The sequence below is a fragment of the Anoplopoma fimbria genome, chromosome 13 (assembly GCF_027596085.1).
Source record: "Anoplopoma fimbria isolate UVic2021 breed Golden Eagle Sablefish chromosome 13, Afim_UVic_2022, whole genome shotgun sequence".
Lineage (NCBI taxonomy): Eukaryota > Metazoa > Chordata > Actinopteri > Perciformes > Anoplopomatidae > Anoplopoma > Anoplopoma fimbria.
This window is the reverse complement of record NC_072461.1, coordinates 23336025-23355782: the sequence shown is the minus strand read 5'-3', so window position 1 is coordinate 23355782 and position 19758 is coordinate 23336025. Positions and strand designations below refer to the sequence as shown.

The window sequence follows — 19758 nt, the reverse complement described above, 5'->3', positions numbered from 1 at the left end:
CTAGCTACTTTAGCTAAGCTGTGATTTGGAAATCTCTGTTTGGGGAAGATGTTTAGCAAAAGGTCAGTTGGACAATAATCTTTAAATAAACTGATCTCGCTCTTCAGTCAATTCTTCCAGGAGCAAAAAAGATGTTTATCCTTCCTTAGTTACTGACATTTAAAATTTACGTCAGCGCACATGTTTAAATAAAGAAAAAAGTAAACTGACATTTACAGGCTGTTCTTATACACAGGCTTCTCTGAAACCTGCAGGTGGCATTTATAGAAAAGTGACCCTTCTTAAATACAAATGCCAGAGCTATAGCTTCTGGTCACTGAGCAACAAGTCGTACATTCATATTCAAAGGCACAACTGCTCTGCTTCTTCTGTCAACAACCTTTAATGCCTTGCATCTGGTTTTCTTTGCCTGTTTGAACAGAGAGCTCTTTCCGCTACAGTGATCTTTCTTCCCGTCCACAACCTCAGCGATAATGTGTCATATCTGAGCCGCACAGTGGGGGGGTTACTGCTGTTGGAGCATGAACACAAAGGAACTAAGCTCTTTACCCTCAGTGTGTGCAAAAATCAAATTCAATTCAATCCACCTCCATTCCTCTCTGCTGTTTTTGAGAGGAAGCGAAATGACAGCGAGGCCCAACTGGCGTGACTGTGTTGGTATTCGATTGTGGCATTGTTGTTCAGGAGATGCTCCACTGTGCGACTAACAATGCTCTAGGAGTCGATCGTAGAGCGTCCGAGGTGTGGCATTGATTACTCTGTGCCATTTTCTAGGGGCACTTACAGTCGGCTTTGGGGCTCAATTGCAGGCATTCACAAGTCGATAGCTACAGTATTGGAAAACCCAGTGAGCCTAGAGTTGGCTTGCCATTAACCTGCTGTTAAATGTTGATTGCCTTTTATCCTGGAGCGGGAAATAAAAACAGAAATGGAGAGCGGAGACTAGCTAGTTTCTGTGCATATCCCTGTGCTAGAGAGACTTTAGTACAATGACAAACTGATTTTTCCCTGAGAAGAAATAGCCGTTATTCCACAGAGAGAGCCTCTCAATAGTGGTAAAACTCCTGTTAAAGTTCTTCTGGATAATACTTATTATATTCCCATTCCCAAAATTGACAATCCATGTCCATTTGTGGTACTCGTATCCACTTACCCGCAATGAAAGGCTCACCACAGTATGACTCCAAGTCATGAACAACTTACCCAGCTTGCACAAAAGGTGTCTAAAAGGTCAGCACCGTTTAGCCAGACAGAGTACAAAGGCATGAAGTAAAGACTTGTAATTGTCTGTGTGTGCTCTTTCCAGCCGCCGGCTCAGGGCAGGAACTCGCCCACGAAGTCTCTGCAGAACGGCAGCCCCTCCAAATGCCCCCGCTTCATCAAGATCAAGAACTGGGAGACCGGCACCGTCTACAGCGACACACTCCACCACAGCTCCAGCAAGGTGAGGCCCATGGAAATCAACTCAGCTAATGGTTGGATGAAGCCGTCTGCTGCGGCGATTACATTTGTCGCTGAGGCAGCTATACCGGCAAGGATGGGAAAGACTTGGATGTTGTGATTCAAGTCATCCTGATAGCAGTGGTGAATCTCAAGAAGACTGTAAAGGTGCTACTGTTTCTTTCTGCCCTGATACCCTTCACTATGTGGGGAAAAAGGCCTTAAAACTGCTGTCGCCAAGTGACCAGAAAAACAGAAGCACCTGAATGATGCAATTGTAATGTAATGCAATACAGCCGCCGTGCAAAAACAACTTTATTTAGAATTCTGTTGAGCCCACTTTGTTTGTTTTATGTGTTGACTCTAGGGCTCCAACCAACAATTATTTTTATTAATCATCAATTCCCCCGCAGACGGTTTCCTCATTTCTATAAATTGTCAGATGAATATAAAAATAAGAATTTCCTGAAGCGTCACATTTTCAAATTGCTTGTTTTGTTTTAACCAATAGTCCAAAACTCGAACACATGCAGTTTGTCATCACATATGATAAAGAAAAGCAACAAATCCTCACATAAATTTGTCAATTGTCACAATGTATATAGTTTATCGTTAATTCTATTGTAAGTTTAGAGGCTGTGCTTTAAATTGAAATTATACATCCACCTCACTTGAATAGGATATAAAGAGGAGCAAAATTATAAGAGATTGGATAATAAAATATAAATAAAAAAACATTTAGCCTGCAGATTTACCAACACATAATTTGCAAGTCAAGTAGATTGAAGTACAATAGCACAGTGTGGCGTGCTTCTCTGCTTCTCACTAACTACACATACATTAGAGAGCTCTTGCCTGATCGTTACTATTTAGCTAGACAGCAGGGGGTTTAGGGAAAGCTGGGTAAAGCTTATGAAACAATAAATCCTTCAAATAAAAAACCTAGTACCATTTCTGCTGAAGGGAACATAAATGTCTGCACCACATTTCATGATAATCCATCCAACAGTTATCAAGACATTTCACTCAAAACCAAAAATGACAGCAGTATAAGTCCTCCAAATGAAATGACAAAGCGGTCGATGCCTCCAGAAAGATCTGATGATCTGACAGTCAACACGGAAATCATTCATTTAGGCATAAATCCAATTTTTGGGGGGAATAGTCATGATATCGGTTAGAATAACTAGAAAAACATCGTGGTTTGGGTTAAAACTACAACTTTGTTGAGGTGAGAGGACCTTTATCGTCATGGTTACAATAAGAAAAACTTGGTCAGGTTTCGGAAACGATTGTGGTCAAGAAACCGACGTTGATTGTTATTGAAACATTTCACTAAAAAACAAAAATGTCACCCGCATAAACACACCAGGGTCGTTTTTCTCATGCAATTAATCCTTATGTTAATATATATTTTCAAACAGTTGTCTTGTCATGAATACTAACATAGAATTCGAATGTTATGCAACGCACTTTTTTTCCCGGAGACATAAACCAATGAAGACGTTTAGAACGGGTTAAGTTGCGCCTATATTCCTGAAACAACACAGAGCCTCTGTATAGTCATCCACTCCTTCTGTTTGTACCTTTCAAAACAAAAGCCCTAAACATATAAGTATTTAGCATTTTCATGTTTCTCATTCCCCAAGCCCTCGGACTTCCAAATTACCACTTTCAAAAAAACGACATCTCCCACCGCTTTTTGTTCCAAACAGACAGCTCTAAAATCACTTCGGCTGCTCGAGGGCTCTGCCAGTTGAACGATAACAAGATGTTTTGAAAGTGAAACGCTGTGATTTTTGGGCAAACAACCGATGCTGTTTTTTCTTGGGTTGACAGTCTCCACTCTCATTGTGGCTTCGAGAAGCAAAAAAAAAAAGTAATTCACAAAAAACTTAGTTTGACTGTGACACAGCAAAAAGTTCCAGCTACATGCAAATAATTCGAGCAAACAAAAGGCTTCTCTGTGATGGATTTTCACCCCCATTCATCTTTTCAACTTTATCATGCAGCCAAAGTCTCACCCTCTAGTTAGTAGGCCGGTCTACGGAGCACAAGGTGAGCCCCGCTGCTTAAGCATTCACCGCCCAAAACACAGCCACCGTCCGTAAACAAGAAAGCGGCAGCCTAATTACGTCGGTGACTTATCGGTCACGGGCTGTGCATCCCAATGAATGGCCTGTAATAGCAATCTTCAGATTTATTATATATCACAGACGCTGCTGTATTCGAGGAGGATCCGTCTTTCTGGAAAAGGACAGCTGGCTGGCATGAATGCCCAGAGCGGTATGATGAGCGGACGTGCTGGAGCACGAGTGATTCCTTTCTTTTATTTTTAACACTCCCTACTCATCCATTTCCCCTCTTTCCCTCCATCACCTCTTACTCTTCATGTTGTTCTGTCTCCGCTTTGTTGTTCTCTCTCTTGTTGTCAATTATCCTTCCCTACCCTCCTCTTTTCTTTGGAAATATCCCTTTATTTTTGTATTTGATTTCATTCACATATTCATACTCCATTTACTTTCTCATCTTTCCTGCTTTGACCGGCTGTGACGGCTGTGATCTTTTTTTGTTCCGTTTTTGTCGAGCCAGGGTTGGATTTGTTGGAAGGGAAACGAAGGGGAAGTTTATTTTGGACGCACTGCCGGTCCACGTCTTGAATGTTTGGACGGTGCAAGTGTGTGGTTCAGCGTAACAAGCCAATTTTAGCAGCGCTGGGGTCAGTGTCAAATTTCCTCTGCGACGGCACGCCCGCGCTATCGTTCCTGTCGCCCGCTCTTGCTCACTCATTCAATCTCTCCGAGCTGGTGAAGGCATTTAGGCAAACCAAAGTGACAGCTGACTTCGACTCTAATCATATTAAACTGACCACACAAGGTTGCTCTGAGCAATGAGCAATTTTCCCCCTCTGCATCTGTCTGTTTTCTTGTTTTCTGCGGTGCCTCCTCGCTCTTCCTGTCTCTCCGCTCGATAGAAGGATACCAATCCATGACTCACTGACTTGCTCATTCATTAACATGCGTGCCAGCCATGTGTGAGCCATATAATGAAAGAGATTGTCAGACACTTATTATGATCCCTTGTGTGCATTCAGAGTCCGGAACTTACAATCCAAACTGACCTTTTATATAAGAACCAAGTGGGATATTATAATACCAAATGGAATATATTATATTATGATATAACTGGGATTTGAAAAACCTTTCAGCACAAATGGATGTGATCTACCAATTGTCTGTTGGCCTTACATACTGATATACAGTCACAGTTCTAGGGTTAGGGTTAGCAAGAAAGTCTAAGGTATTTATTTATTTGGATCCCTGTGTGTGTGTGTGTGTGTGTGTGTGTGTGTGTGTGTGTGTGTGTGTGTGTGTGTGTGTGTGTGTGTGTGTGTGTGTGTGTGTGTGTGTGTGTGTGTGTGTGTGTGTGTGTGTGTGTGTGTGTGTGTGTGTGTGCGCGTAAAAGGAAACAAAAGAAGAGCAAGCAAACTACAAAAAAGAATAGACAGCAATAAAACTGACAAAAATGACAAACATAAAAACAAACAATAAATGTAAGTAATAAAACATTTGTTACAGCTATAAAAAAAAATAGTAGTACCACTAAAAACAACAAAGTGAATGCAGTGACTGAGGAAATACAATAAAAATGAAACACCACAACAGTATCTCATTAATGATCATAGTCAGATTTTATGTCGCAAAGCATGTCGTATTGGAAAAGGGTTGGGTGTCTGTGCCATCGGGGTTTTCTTTACACTCTTTAAAAAACAGTTTTCCTGCAAGATGGCAAACCATTCCATAGTTTCATTCCTCTGAACATAACAATACATTGCCTTGCATTGGGTAAAATATTTCAGTGTTAGAAAAACCTCCTTCCAAAGGGCAGAATTGCTGTGCTGATTATGTTTCGCACAACAGCTAGAAGAGGAGCCAAAAAAGTTGGATTGGTTTTCTTTTTCATTTGAATGAATCCATTTGCATGAAATATAATTCAGCCATTCCCGTCTGTTTCATGTCAGGCAGAACCAAGACTTAGCCAGTTAATCCAAAATGAATACAGAGGGAACGGTAATGTGATAGCTCTGGCGTTTTGTAAATTAAGACGCTTTCATTTTGCATTCAATCACAACGCGGAGATGGATGCAGGAACTGTCTCCTGTGAGTGAATCCTGAAGGCCCTGAACACCGAGCCAAGCCAGCGCAGTATCGTCTGCTAGTGTTGTTCTTTGCTGGAGAGAAAATGCTGTTGATATTTGCAGATGCATTACCAGAGAGCTGCACCATACGCCATAATCACCTTGATCTTCAGTTGCATTTTTTGGCACTGAAGAAAAACCAACAAGCAGAATTCATCCCCTCATCTGCCACGATATTTGTCTTTTCAGCTGCCAGTCTGCTCTGATGATGTGTGCCTCGGCTCTATGATGATGCCCAACCAGCCTGTCCGCAAACCAGACGAGGTCAGAACCAAAGAGGAGCTTCTTCCACTGGCCACTGACTTCATAGACCAGTACTACACCTCCATCAAAAGGTAAGCCCGGCCCGTAACATCTGCAGAGTTGAGCGCCAAGTGCCACAGAAGGGCATCAACCATGTTAATATTTAATTTTAATATGTTTTTATTTTTTATTTTTGCTTAGCTTTGCTTTGTTTATTACACTTCTACTCTCTGCATTGTCTTTTTTGTTATGTATACTCAGCATCGCAAAATAGTAGCATAGCAATGAATCCATCCGGCTCCGCTCGCTCCCTTATAGACTTCCTGTCACGTCAGCACAAGCAGGTGGAGCATAAATAACCTCCGCCCTCACAGTTATATGAGGAACACCAGCTCATGTTTTTGTTCTTCGTAAATCAAATCATTTTAAACTTGTACAAAAGAATTATTAGTTAAAAAAACAAACCAATATTTGTGCTTTGGATTCGGCTCCACCCTCTATTGTATGTAGGCCTACATGTTTTCTTATTGTGTTTCTGTGCTGCCTGCAGGTTTGGCTCTAAGGCCCATGTGGACAGGCTGGAGGAGGTGACCAAGGAGATTGAAGCTTCGGGGACTTACCAGCTGAAAGACACTGAACTGATTTACGGGGCCAAGCACGCCTGGAGGAACGCGGCCCGATGCGTCGGGAGGATCCAGTGGTCCAAACTACAGGTAACACACAGGAAAGCCCATAATCACAGCATGGGAATGTCGATACTTGTTGTCCTTGTTTCGGACAATTTGACAAGAAATATGGATCAAGATGGATTCCGCATATCGAAGATGCTCAGAGACGTAGTTTAGCTGTTGTTTATGTTCAACCACTTTACAGTCACATATCAGCTTTCACAAAACAAAAAAAAGAAACACTTGATGTCAACACAATCTAACTAAGGTGTCATTTTCACGTTTTGCTTTCCAGGTTTTTGATGCAAGAGACTGCACAACAGCTCACGGAATGTACAACTACATCTGTAACCACATCAAGTACGCCACCAACAAAGGCAACCTGAGGTAAATAACAAACAAAGAAAAACAAGCACACACACACACATACTGCCTCAACTATTCGTCTTGTCATGTTTACTTTTGTTCAACTCCTCTTGTGTTCCTACACATGTTGTCCCCCCTCCGCCATCTGTCCCTCTGTGCATCTCATCTCCCCCCTCCGTATCTCCGACTACCCTGACTTGACCCGCCCGTCCCATCTGTCAGCGAGCGCTCCGTCTCTTCACACTGTATCTGGCACTATCTGCTGCCCGTCTATCCGTCAGCGCCTCGGCTCCAATCGTTGCCCTCGTCGGCGAGGCGGCAGACCTCGCTAACAAGCAGTCATTTGTCAGACCTGCGCGGCGCTCGCTCGCGTTCTGCCAAGTCCTAATCACATGTGACACCTCATATTTACTTCTCGGAAGATGGATGGCTTCTGACTCATTACTACTCTTAGCCCGGCCTTGGGAGGGACAGCTCGGATACACATGTCGTTGAGACACAGCAGGACTCTCGGTCTGGCTAGTTGAAACGTAGATAAACACAGGCACATAAATAAAGATATTGCAACATGTTTGCAATACTTTCTGGAATAATTCAGTTTACTCTAAATCACCTGTCAATATTACAAACACAGATGTTTTATGACAAAATAATTAATATATTGGAGGGAAGGGTCCTAAAAATGATGCAACAATGATGATTGTTTGCAAGATTTGGATTTCATGGGAAAGTACAGTGCTACAGTGCAGTCAATATTTGTTGCAAGTGGGAGATTATCATGTAAAAAAAATGCCAAAATGTTATTATATTTCACTTTTAAATGGAATTTAAGTGAACTAAAAGACAATAAATGCTGTAATATCACTACCACTTTCCTTTAAGGCACATTTTATGAAGGATTTATACATTTTAACGAACTGCATCATCAGTTATTTACTAATACTTTATGTGCATAGGTTTCTCATTTTTGAATGATCCATCAAATCCACCTTTAACAAATGTTAATAAATGAATACATGGATTTTGGTCCACACTGTCAGCACCCTTTTTTTTAATAAATGGTCAATGATGTAACTAGTCAAAGGGAGTTTTCACAACATGACAACCAATGCTTATAATAGCTTATAACCCATCTATAAAGCATTAGTAAATTATTTATTAATCATTAATAGAGCCATTGTTACCACTTATTGTTCCTTTTATAAAGGTAGCTTTATTAAAAAGTGTAACCAATATCAAACTACTGCTGTACAGGAATGTGATTTTACTTCATAAATTATACCAAAATTGTTCAATAATATGATCATTTACATTCTTTGCTCAGTGGTAATCACATATTTCATGTCCTATTACATCATAAGTAAAAAGTATCTGACTCACATGTAACAATGCTAAACCTGAATCTAGAAGAAATATAACATATAGCTAGCTGAATACAATATTTTATACTTCCTTTGGACATTGATGACTATCGGTTTGACCAATCCCACCAGCAGACTGTTTCCTGCGGATGTAGGCTGCCAGCACTGGCCCAGATTCACACCAGCTGCTCTCCCTCCTCAGTGACTTACAACCAGCTTAGCAGTATTAACACTTTCCTTTTTTCTTTTTTTTTTACCCGGTCATGGCATTAAAACACCACTGGGATGTAGAACAAACTAAAGGTAGAAGCGATGAGTCCTCTGACATAGCATGATTGGAAATGCCTTTGGGCAGATTACGTATTTACAATGTCGACCATCTGTTAGTGATCTTGTTGACTGATGTACTTACTGATGTACTTAGATATTCATATACGGGTTCTAAGGATTTGTTGCACAGCGGCAAATATTGTCAAAAATCAAATGATTGATTTATGAACAAGCTCCTCTGTTACAATGTTCAGAATATGGATATAAATGAACCTTGAAAGTTTAGTGTATGTAAGTGGAGTCTGAGAAAAAAAACATTTTGATAAAATAACCTTTACAGATATGTCATTTAATTTTTTTTTTTACAGGAGAATAGGTTTAAAACTTTTTAACCAATAGATATTGCCATGAAAGTTCATTACTTACATTAAGACAATTGTGTTTTGAGTTTTCTAAGTTTTCTAAAACATTTCCAAAAAATGTGGTTTATTTTTGCATCCTTTCTTTCCCACTGGTCTGGAAGAAGACATGTTACGGAAGCAAAATAGCCCAAAATTTCAATTGATCAGTGCATTAGAAACTATGTTTTTCCCTCTGGTGTCTCACCTTAAACAGTATGTACAGGTATCAACATGCTATTGATCTAAGATAATACTGTGGCACAGTTTAGATATCTAACAATGTTATTCCCAATGTTTTTTTCCAGATAGGAGATTATCACTAAAGTTAAATGTAATTAATATCTACATTACACATTATTGACATAGTTTTTTGTCGTCTTTTTCGTAGGTCGGCCATCACCATATTTCCTCAGAGGACAGATTGCAAGCATGACTTTCGAGTGTGGAACTGTCAGCTGATTCGTTATGCTGGCTACAGACAGCCTGACGACAAAATCCACGGAGACCCTGCTAATGTTGAATTCACTGAGGTACGCAAGAGGACCTGTATTCCTAAATCTACGTGGTAAAGCTGCAAAAAAAAATCAAGTTGCTGAGCTTGCATGTTGCCTTTTGTCCCCAGATCTGCGTGAAGCTGGGATGGAAAGCTCCGAAGGGTCGCTTCGATGTCCTGCCCCTCCTGCTGCAGGCCAGTGGGAACGACCCCGAGCTGTTTGAGATTCCTGAAGACCTCATCCTGGAGGTGCCGATCACACACCCAAAGTGAGTGATGCCTTCCCTCTTAAGCGTGCAGAAAAATATACAGAAAGGAGCAAAACAAGAACAGTGGGGGCGACGTAAAAAAAAAAAAAAAAAAAAAAAGACATCCACCCACTCGCACATCTCTTAACAACACTTCTTTAAACAATGGGGTACTTTTAAGCCAAGATGTCTGATTGGGTTTATTGTCACATTCCAACTGTGCTGCTTGTTCCCAGAAACCACAGCTAGCTGTGCTTTATCTGTTGCTATGCCGGCCTTTGTGGTAACCATGGGGCTTGTTAGTGAGGTTTCAAGCTCCTTTTCTGTCGTTTTATTCGTTTGTGTTCACTTTACTTCTAAGAAAACATTTCTCACATTGGTTGATACAGAGAAAAAAAAAGCCACAACGCCCTTGAGATCTTAAGCATTAAGCTGCTGCATGTAATACCCATTATCACAGTAAAGAATTGGTTATGACAGATGCAGACAGAGCTATCGCTGCATCTCTACACTCTACTAAGCATTTCAGAATCCCTTGACTCCCCTCCCTCCCAAAAAATTGGCATCTCTTGCTCCGCACCCTGCATCAACTGGTCCTCAGCTCAGCTGGCAGCAGCTTGGCACAGACCCCGACCACCAACAGCGCCGAATCATTACATGAGATTAGACCCGTCTCTGCAAATAATACACTGAAAGCAATATTATCTACCCTCTAGAGGGTCCGAGGACTCAGTGGTGGGAGGTAGATTGAGGTCCTGCCTGCTCTGTCCAGCACTGAAAAGTGTTTTATTTTTGTTAATGTTGATTTTGGCTGCACTTTTTTTGTTTGTGACGTGTGTTTCAGGAACAAAAATATCCATGCTCAAAAAGACAGCCACACATTGTTATGGTTAATCATTTTGCATTATGCAAATGTTGGACGTTTACCTCACTTCAGTTGAAATAGCTGCAGATCCCAGAGGTCATTCCCCCTGTTTTTCTCCGCCCAGGTACGAGTGGTTCAAGGACCTGGACCTGAAGTGGTACGGCCTCCCGGCGGTCTCCAACATGCTGCTGGAGATCGGCGGTCTGGAGTTCACCGGCTGCCCCTTCAGTGGCTGGTACATGGGCACAGAGATTGGCGTGAGGGACTTCTGCGACAGCTCACGCTACAACATTCTGGAGGTAGTGCGTTGTTCTCAACTACAGAGCCTGGAGCCAATAGAGCGTTGAAGGATCCACCAAGTCATCCAATCAAAATGCCTTTCTTCTTCTAAATGTACACACTGAGGAAAAAAACTGATTAAGAGCACTTAGAGCCTCCTTGTGCTTTGCCACAAATGCTCTTAACATAAATTATCCATTGTTGATCTTAATATTATGCCAAATATGTACTTATTATCTCTTCATTTACTTGTTCAATCATATACTTCATGTTTCCATGTATCTGGAGAGGGAAATGGAATCAAGCTGTTCTGCCTAAAGACAAAAAAAAAAAAGAAATATATCTTACAATTAAGTTAAAGTGAGTAAAATCTCAGCTAAGACCAGAGTCGCCGAATTGTGAATTGCATTTCCAGCCCCTGAGGCACGAAACAAATCGAACTTAAAAGAGATTGATATCAATTAAATGATACAAAACTGTTAAAAACATGCAGAAAACCATTTCTCTTTAAAAAAAATGAACTGCTACAATGGGCAACGACCTGTTGGACCCAGGAAACACGCCTGAATGCCACAGTGACATGTCAGTACTGTCATATTAAATGTTTTTGTTTTTTTCTATACCATATAGGAGGTTGCTAACAGTATGGCCTTAGACACCAGGAAGACTTCCTCCCTTTGGAAAGACCAGGCACTGGTGGAGATCAACATTGCTGTTCTCCACAGCTTCCAGGTAGGAACATCTTTATGGGTTTTTAAACCAATACTTTACCAAAACGGTTGTTTTGAATCTCAAAGACGTGAAAAAACCATTGCTAAAATAGTAATAGAAGGAAAAGTAACGTTGATGTTTGGTTTCACATGGGACACACACCTTTTTTCGACCCATTCATCCACCACAAAACCTCCTCTCAACATGGACTTTGTCAAAATTTATATTACGTAATCTGACTGCAAATGTCTCCCACTTGTGATCAAAGACAGCCTTTGGTTTTTTACAAATACCAGAGGCTTAACACAATGATACATAAATATAATTTACATGTAGAAATAGGCTACAGTGACATAAAAGTGTTTTTTATCTTTAACAGAAGTCGAGCGGATGTCACAGTATGGGCTTGTGATCACAACCATTTAACAACCATTGTCAATCAAAACAAAGACACATCCAATTGCTTTTTTTTTTTTATATTAAAAAATTCGATCAATAATTCCTGCTTTCTAAGAGAGGGTCTGACTGGACCATTATTGGATGTGGAAACAACGTCAACATCTGGCCCTCCACCTCAAAACCACATTGCAGGTTTTGGCGTTCAACAAAGGAATTATTTTGGCAACGGACACATCATCACCGTCCCACCAATGCCTGCTGGGTCTCCTCTGTCCATTTGTGTAGTCGATGGATTCCAAACACTCATATTTGTTCCAAAATATGGCTAAAAATGTTTTTCTGTAGTGCAGTTAAACACATGAGTTGGGTCCAATATAAACAGGCATAGAAAATCCACTTTAATGTAATCGACTGAAAACATTTGGATGTGAAACGAGGCCCACTTTGATCTATAAAACTGCATTTTTGCAACTTGACTGCTGTAACTATTCTAATTTCTGAAGCATCACAGAAAATAAATGCCTCAACGTATGTGTCCTCTATTTCTAGACGTGCAAAGTGACCATAGTAGACCACCACTCAGCCACAGAGTCCTTCATGAAGCACATGGAGAACGAGTACCGGGTGCGAGGTGGCTGTCCCGGGGACTGGGTGTGGATCGTGCCTCCCATGTCAGGAAGCATCACACCGGTTTTCCACCAAGAAATGCTCAACTACCGCCTCACCCCGTCCTTCGAGTACCAGGTGAGAGGGAGGTGTACAGGAAAACATCAAGTGCTCATAGTGCGTTAGAGCTTCACCTTTTACCTCCGGTTGAATTCACCTTAAAACAGTCGTCGATAATGACTGCACTGACATTAACTTAAATAGACTGTAACGCAATTCACAGGACGCAACCACAATTATAGTCATGCACTTGTGTTTACAACCCGGTTGGTTTGCCGAGCTATATTAAGGAAGTAATTAAGGTAAATTAAAGTTGGAACTCATTTCCTGCTGGTGCAGCACGTTAAAAGTAAAAGTTTGTACAGCAAATTGTTAAATTGCAGCTTCTCTATACCAAGCCGCCGCGCAAATACGCTGACTAACACAGATGATGTATCAGTATCTTGGAATGGATTTTAAAGCAAAACAAAGACAACCTCTGATCTTTAATTTCTTGTCCCATATGCAAAAGGCTGATCCCTGGAATACCCATGTGTGGAAAGGAGTCAATGGGACGCCCACAAAGAAAAGAGCCATCGGATTCAAGAAGCTTGCCAAGTGAGTGTGCAGTCACGCAGGCTTGTTAGAAGGAAACAGTGCTTGGTTTTTGTCACATTTGCGATTTCTTTTTCTTCTTCTTCTCTTCCTGCGTTTATGGAGTCAAGGTTAAATTGCAGCCTTAAATGTCAAAGATAATTCACTGTACGGTGTGTGCGTGATAATCTAAGGCCAAACAAGTAATCACTTTCCAAAGACAAAAGTTCGACACACGGGGAAGGAAGCTGGTGTACTCAGCGGTGAAATTCATTCAATCAACCCCTCAGGGAGTAATCAAAGCTTTGTCAGTGTTCTGTCTGTGTGTGCATGCACTCGTGCACGCCCCGCTCTGTTAATATAATTGCCTCGAGGCTTTGACAAGCTTGGTAAACAATTGTCATCCATCCCCTACCTTGACATAATGTCTGCCGCCTGCTGAAATGAGCCATGCAACCCTCCAGGGTTCCTCTCCCCTATAGAAAGGTGTTAAAAAGTATGGAATTTGATATAAGTTATTTTTAAGGTCTGGGTTTCCAGACTATTGCCCCCAGTCTGTTTTGCTAAAATATAAAATTCCAAATTTCTAAAACTAAATTGATGGCAAGCGCTGCAAAAACCACTGTGTGAGAGAGGGCCGGCCAGAGAGGAAAGGAAGACAAGAAGTTTGCCGTGTGACGCAAAGGCATTACACTTTATTTCTCTTTTAGTTTCCTTGTTTAATTGCACATAAACATCTCTTCCGTTACTGTAGGGTTTGAAGGTGCAGTTGTTTAAATTAACACAACATTGTTTTGTTTTAGTATTATTGCTTCAATGAAATGATGTGCATTGAACGTTTCATGGTTGAGTGCTAATTACCTACATAGAATCATTTGGCAACAAAATGGCACAGACTGAATAATCAGAATGTAACCTACACATTTACGGTTTGATTTTAAAACTATTTATTTACATACTAAACATCTAGCTATTTGGACTGAAAAAATGTAATCTGGAAAAGTATGCAATTATGAAATAGAAAATTTGACCTGAATAGCAAATGTTTTATCAGATAAGAGGGAGTCTTCTGTTCATGGAACAGGATTATAAAAGTGCAACCTGTGTCCTCAAACCAGTGGTCTTTGGTTTCAACAATTTGTCCTTGTGTTTCTTCACATCTCACTCTAACTGTCTAATCTGTCTCTTTGCCTTTGAAGGGCTGTGAAGTTTTCGGCCAAGCTCATGGGCCAGGCCATGGCCAAGAGGGTGAAAGCCACCATACTGTTTGCCACAGAGACGGGCAAATCGCAAGATTATGCCAAAACTCTGTGTGAAATCTTCCAGCACGCCTTTGACGCAAAGGTACGCTTGCTCCCACCTTGCATCATCTTATCCTAAAGTTGGACACGAGCTTGAAAAAAAGGAAGAATTCAAAGAAATCATTCATATACCTCCCCTCACACCCTCACCCCATCTCGCTCTGCGGCTGATGACGCCAGGCAGATGCCAGCTGAGTACAGGGCGACGAGAGGGTAGCAGAAAAAAAAAAAGTGTCTTTTGTTACATTTTCTTCTTCTCTCATGCAGTAAAGTGCCGCGGGTTCGGAGGCAAGATTTAAACCACCGAAGCGCAGTAGTTTAAGACAAGATGCCCAATCACCTCTGGCAAAAAAAATGTAAAAAAGAAAGAAAACATGCTGCTCTCAATCATACACTGTGTGCTCTTCCTCCAGGTCATATCTTACATGTTCCCTTCCCGTTTCCCCATGTGATCAATCACACAAGAAGAGATCCGTGCATGCAAGTGTGTGTGTGGATGTGTGTGTCACTGAGAGTGGGTGTCTGTAGATGGATGACAGGGCAGATGCGAGAGCCCCGGGGCAAATCCCCATTGTCGAAGTGGCTAAAGCCTGTTTCCTATTCACGCCTTTGGTCTGATGTGTGTGTGTGTGCATGTGTATGTGTGTGTGCGTGTGTGTGAAATGCATTCATGCTGAGTGGTATTCCTCATGGATGCTCGTCGTGTGGCAGAAGCATGTTATCATCTCGTTAGAGGCGAGCACAGAGTGGTCATTACAAACCTCTTCCCCTGCCAACGGCAGAGTGTTCAGCCTTGATTCACACGCTCCGGTCATCTGTCGTGTGGAGTGCGGCGTCTAAGAGACGAGAGCGAGATAAAAGACCAAGTAAACGGAAGCTAAGATTCCCTCCTCCTGATGCTATTCTTACAGGTCATGTCAATGGATGATTACGATGTGGTGGACCTGGAGCACGAGACGCTGGTGCTGATGGTGACCAGCACATTCGGTAACGGTGATCCACCAGAAAATGGAGAGGTATGTTAGAAATCATCCACTCCAGTTAGTTAAGTTTAGGACAGGTTACTGACAGCCTTTTTTCTGGCTACCGTAGAAATTTGGAGCTGCCTTAATGGAGATGCGCCACCCAACATCCAACACAGAGGACAGGAAGTGAGTTCAGACGCGCGACTTGCCTCCGTTTCTATTCCCGCATGTCAGTTCACATCTTTAACCCTATGCGTTGTACATCGTTGCGCCTCATATGTCTGCTTTCCCCTCTTGTCCAGGAGCTACAAGGTGCGTTTCAACAGCGTGTCCTCCTACTCTGACACTCGCAAGTCCTCCAGCGACGAACCAGAAGTAAAGATTAACTTTGAGAGTACCGGACCTCTCGCCAATGTCAGGTAAACCACAGCAAACCAGATAACACCAAAGAGACATAACATAACACACTGTGATTACACTTGTCTGATGAATATTGTCCTACATAACCAAAAATACTCTGGCGATTTGCAGGTTACTGGATCTGTGGGCATCAAGATACAGGTCATATCTAATTTGAACTGCTCAGCCAGATTATTCTTTTCCTATCTACTGTTGTTGAATTGACATTTCTTAAACCTTTTTGGGATGACAAATCGAATTGCAGTGAAGAGTCTGCTGACCTGTTAAAGAAGAAGGGGCCACAAAAACTATCAAACAAAAACCTGAAGTGAGTTGAGTGCTTCGCAGCGAAGCAACGGTATGGTTACTTTTCCCGTGCAGAAAAGTAATCCATATCCGTCCTTTTTTGGTGCTTTTTCAGAGGGAAGAAGGGGCAAGCTGCTTCGGTGGACTCGGTGGTGGTGCTTTGCGAATATCTGTATGCGTTTTTCCTTTTTACCTGCCGCTCACACCGTCTCTTTCTTTGTATGTGTGTGTGACTGCTTAGGTTTTCAGTGTTTGGCCTTGGCTCCAGGGCCTACCCACACTTCTGCGCCTTTGCCCACGCTGTGGACACGCTGTTTGAAGAGCTTGGGGGGGAGCGCATCCTACGCATGGGGGAAGGAGATGAGCTGTGTGGCCAGGAGGAGTCGTTCAGAACCTGGGCCAAGAAGGTTTTTAAGGTCTGTTTCTTGGGCTGAGGCCCTTTTGGCTTGCTTTGGCTAATTTTGACGATCAAAATAATGTGGTGTTCTTGGATTGGGCACATCGCTTTTTTGATTTTAAAGCTGCTTCATTCGAAATTCGGAGCACATCTGCAGCCTCCACACGGCTCTTAGCGTGGCGTAGGCCGAGGCGGCGGTTAGCAGCTAACGGTGCCAGCAGCGATAACGGTGCCAAGAAATGCAAAGGTGCTGACGGCGCCAACAGTGTTTACGTGATGGGGAACTAGAGGGTGGGCGCTATGCTTCCATGACTGTCAGGACAGCGTTATTAGCTTTAAGAGCCGTATTAGCACAGTGCAGAGCGGCAGCCATGAACTAGTCAGTGGGGCACGCTCACATGCACTAATTAGCATGCAAGGCTCTGTTAAGGAAGCACAGAGAAGAACGAATCACCACACACAGAGGGAGAACAACTTAATTCTCTGCTCAGGTAGACATCACTCCACCATATCTTTACATAGAAAAAAAGCTGCCATATTAACAGTCTGAATGTCGGACAGAGAACCTTGAATTCATGATTAGCATGTCGATTACTTGTCAAGGCTTTGTTTTGAGTTTTCTATGCAACCACAACAACATGAATTAAACCAGAAGGGTCTCTCATCACTTGAGAGTGCAGATCATTTTCCAAATCCTTTGTGATTCCTGTACGAAAGGGACACTTTGAATGAAGGCCGTGTTCTTTCCTGTTGCGTGTCAAGGCTGCCTGTGACGTGTTCTGTGTTGGCGACGATGTGAACATCGAGAAGGCCAACGACTCTTTGATCAGCAACGACCGCAGCTGGAAGAAGAGCAAGTTCCGCATGACGTACACGGCCGAGGCCCCGGCCCTCACAGAAGGTAAATAAACATAGCGTGGGAGCTGAGTGTTGACAGCGTGTTGATCTTAAGGGGGGAAATAAGTGCTAATAAGCAATGCAGCACAAAGTGACGGTAATGTAGCTGCAGAGGAGTGGTAAAGGTTATTGGTCCATCTTATCACCTGGAGTTAAGATTTGGTCATTTTGGACGTTTTGGGGTGCTGGTAAACTCTAATGCACCATATAAGTAGGTGTTTCTGTTATTTAGCGTTCCATCATTGACATACATGGGGTAGACACTGTAAGAAATCAAATATATAGGATTTTCCAAAATGTTGAATTGTTTCTTTAATAAAATCAGGTCGTGCCTATAGATGCATAAATTAATTTCCCTAAATAAAGGAAATGTAAATGATGTGATGGTGCTTCTGTCTGCCAATAGCATTGAACAGTATTCACAAGAAGAAGGTTTACGGAGCAAAGATGCTGGAATCTCAAAACTTGCAAAGTTCCAAATCCAAGTAAGTATGAAAAACACATGAAACAGGAAAATAATACGTTGTTTTTGGTGAACTTGTGAAATGGCGTGTAATTGATCTAATACACTCATTCAGTTTACTGTGGTGTGTGAACTAAGTGGAACAGACTGAAAATTGTGCAGCGTTGTTCCCTAAATCTCTGATCTCTTTTACAGTCGCTCCACCATATTTGTGCGGCTCCACACAAACAACCAGGACAGGCTGAGCTACCAGCCCGGCGACCATCTGGGCATCTTCCCTGGCAACCATGAGGACCTGGTGACATCTCTCACGGATAAACTGGAGGATGCTCCACCTGTCAATCAAATCGTGAAAGTGGAGTTCCTGGAGGAGAGGAACACTGCCCTAGGTGGGTGATGCTATTAGCAACGCCACGCTACTTTACGAATACAGTAGGCGTGTAACTAGAATGTCAGATTCAAAACATGCATAAGAAAAATTCTCTCTTGCAACAGCAGACAACATGAAGTCACACTGTAGGGAGGTATCTACTCCATGCCCAGAAATGTTTCAGTGAAGCTGCATATTGATAAACTGTTGTGGTGACACTGGGTGACATAAGTGTGATTTTCACTGTGACTGTGAAGCAAGGTGTTTCTTCAACACAGTATGTGAGCCTTATCAAACTTAACTTGATACATACAACCCATTGTTGGTGGTGTCTTATTAAAATTCTTGCCTTCACTTGAAGGACCTAGAATGCATTTTTGTCTTGTCAAACTAGATCATCTGCATGTATAATTTGAGTCCGCAGTCCTCAAAATTAGATTTAAAGGGGTTGAATTATATATTCAGAGCATAGCTATGATTGAGGGATTGCCTCCACACAGCTTTCAACATGTTAATACGGCTAACGATGCTAACAGTGCAGACAATAGCAACAGTGCTGACAGAGCTAACCTTGTTGAGTCGGAACAGCGCATTCAGCGGTAACTGATCAGTGGTAAACAGAGGAAGTGTCAGTTCATTATTGGCTCAAAATGCTAGCAAAATCTTATTTTTTTTACTGCTTTAATTTATACATTGTAATAAGCAAATTTTAGGACATTTTTACTCTAAAAACAGGTGTAATGATAGGTAAGAAATTCCTGAAAACCCAGTATAACATAGGTTTGACCGTATCTAATGGCATGTGATTACACATGAACAAATCACACAGTGTGTAGTAGCATTGTCTGTGTGCTGGTCATTGGTTTTTTACTTTAAACGGCTGCCTGCACCTGGGAATGGGAATGATGAGAGTTTTTTAAGGCTTAAAAAAAAAAAAGAAGCTATAAAGCTCTGTAGAGTTGGTTGAGGATTATCTGTGGATTTATTACCATGAGCGTTCCCTTTCATGTTTCACATATTCATTTGATCCACTGTTAATGTAAAACAAGAATGAATACAACTTTAACCTCCTTCCTTCCTGCAGGTGTAATCAGTAACTGGACAAGTGAGACTCGCATCCCTCCCTGCACCATCAACCAGGCCTTCCAGTACTTCCTGGACATCACCACCCCACCGAGCCCTGTGCTGCTGCAGCAGTTTGCCGCTCTGGCAACCAATGACAAACAGAAAAAGAAACTAGAGCTCCTCAGTAAGGTAAATTCACTTAGACTTGGGAGTAAACACTAACTCTGACCTTTTAGAATTATTGAGCTACTGCTGCACTGAGTGCTTGGCTTACTTCGTGACTTTACACATGAAGGATTTGGGATGTATGTGCGTAGGCTATATCCAAAAATACGCTTTTTTTTTTTTGCCATTTGCGAGCCAAATGTGTGCAGATATACTTTTTATGAGAACACTGTTCGAAGCACAGTTCTA

At 41.9% G+C, this 19758-nt stretch overlaps 1 protein-coding gene across 1 annotated transcript in view; it reads left to right on the top strand.

The window, feature by feature from the left end:
- Positions 1 to 19758, top strand: part of nos1 (nitric oxide synthase 1 (neuronal)) — a 34251-nt gene that overhangs the window by 6688 nt on the left and 7805 nt on the right. The window contains exons 4-22 of the mRNA XM_054610497.1: positions 1307 to 1444; positions 5828 to 5973; positions 6432 to 6594; positions 6845 to 6936; positions 9336 to 9477; positions 9570 to 9709; positions 10678 to 10852; positions 11463 to 11564; positions 12492 to 12686; positions 13120 to 13205; positions 14381 to 14525; positions 15394 to 15498; positions 15575 to 15633; positions 15750 to 15866; positions 16394 to 16568; positions 17312 to 17450; positions 17853 to 17931; positions 18105 to 18298; positions 19364 to 19533. Of these exons, the coding sequence (XP_054466472.1) occupies positions 1307 to 1444; positions 5828 to 5973; positions 6432 to 6594; positions 6845 to 6936; positions 9336 to 9477; positions 9570 to 9709; positions 10678 to 10852; positions 11463 to 11564; positions 12492 to 12686; positions 13120 to 13205; positions 14381 to 14525; positions 15394 to 15498; positions 15575 to 15633; positions 15750 to 15866; positions 16394 to 16568; positions 17312 to 17450; positions 17853 to 17931; positions 18105 to 18298; positions 19364 to 19533 (2562 nt within the window). The remainder of the gene's footprint in view (positions 1 to 1306; positions 1445 to 5827; positions 5974 to 6431; positions 6595 to 6844; positions 6937 to 9335; positions 9478 to 9569; positions 9710 to 10677; positions 10853 to 11462; positions 11565 to 12491; positions 12687 to 13119; positions 13206 to 14380; positions 14526 to 15393; positions 15499 to 15574; positions 15634 to 15749; positions 15867 to 16393; positions 16569 to 17311; positions 17451 to 17852; positions 17932 to 18104; positions 18299 to 19363; positions 19534 to 19758) is intronic.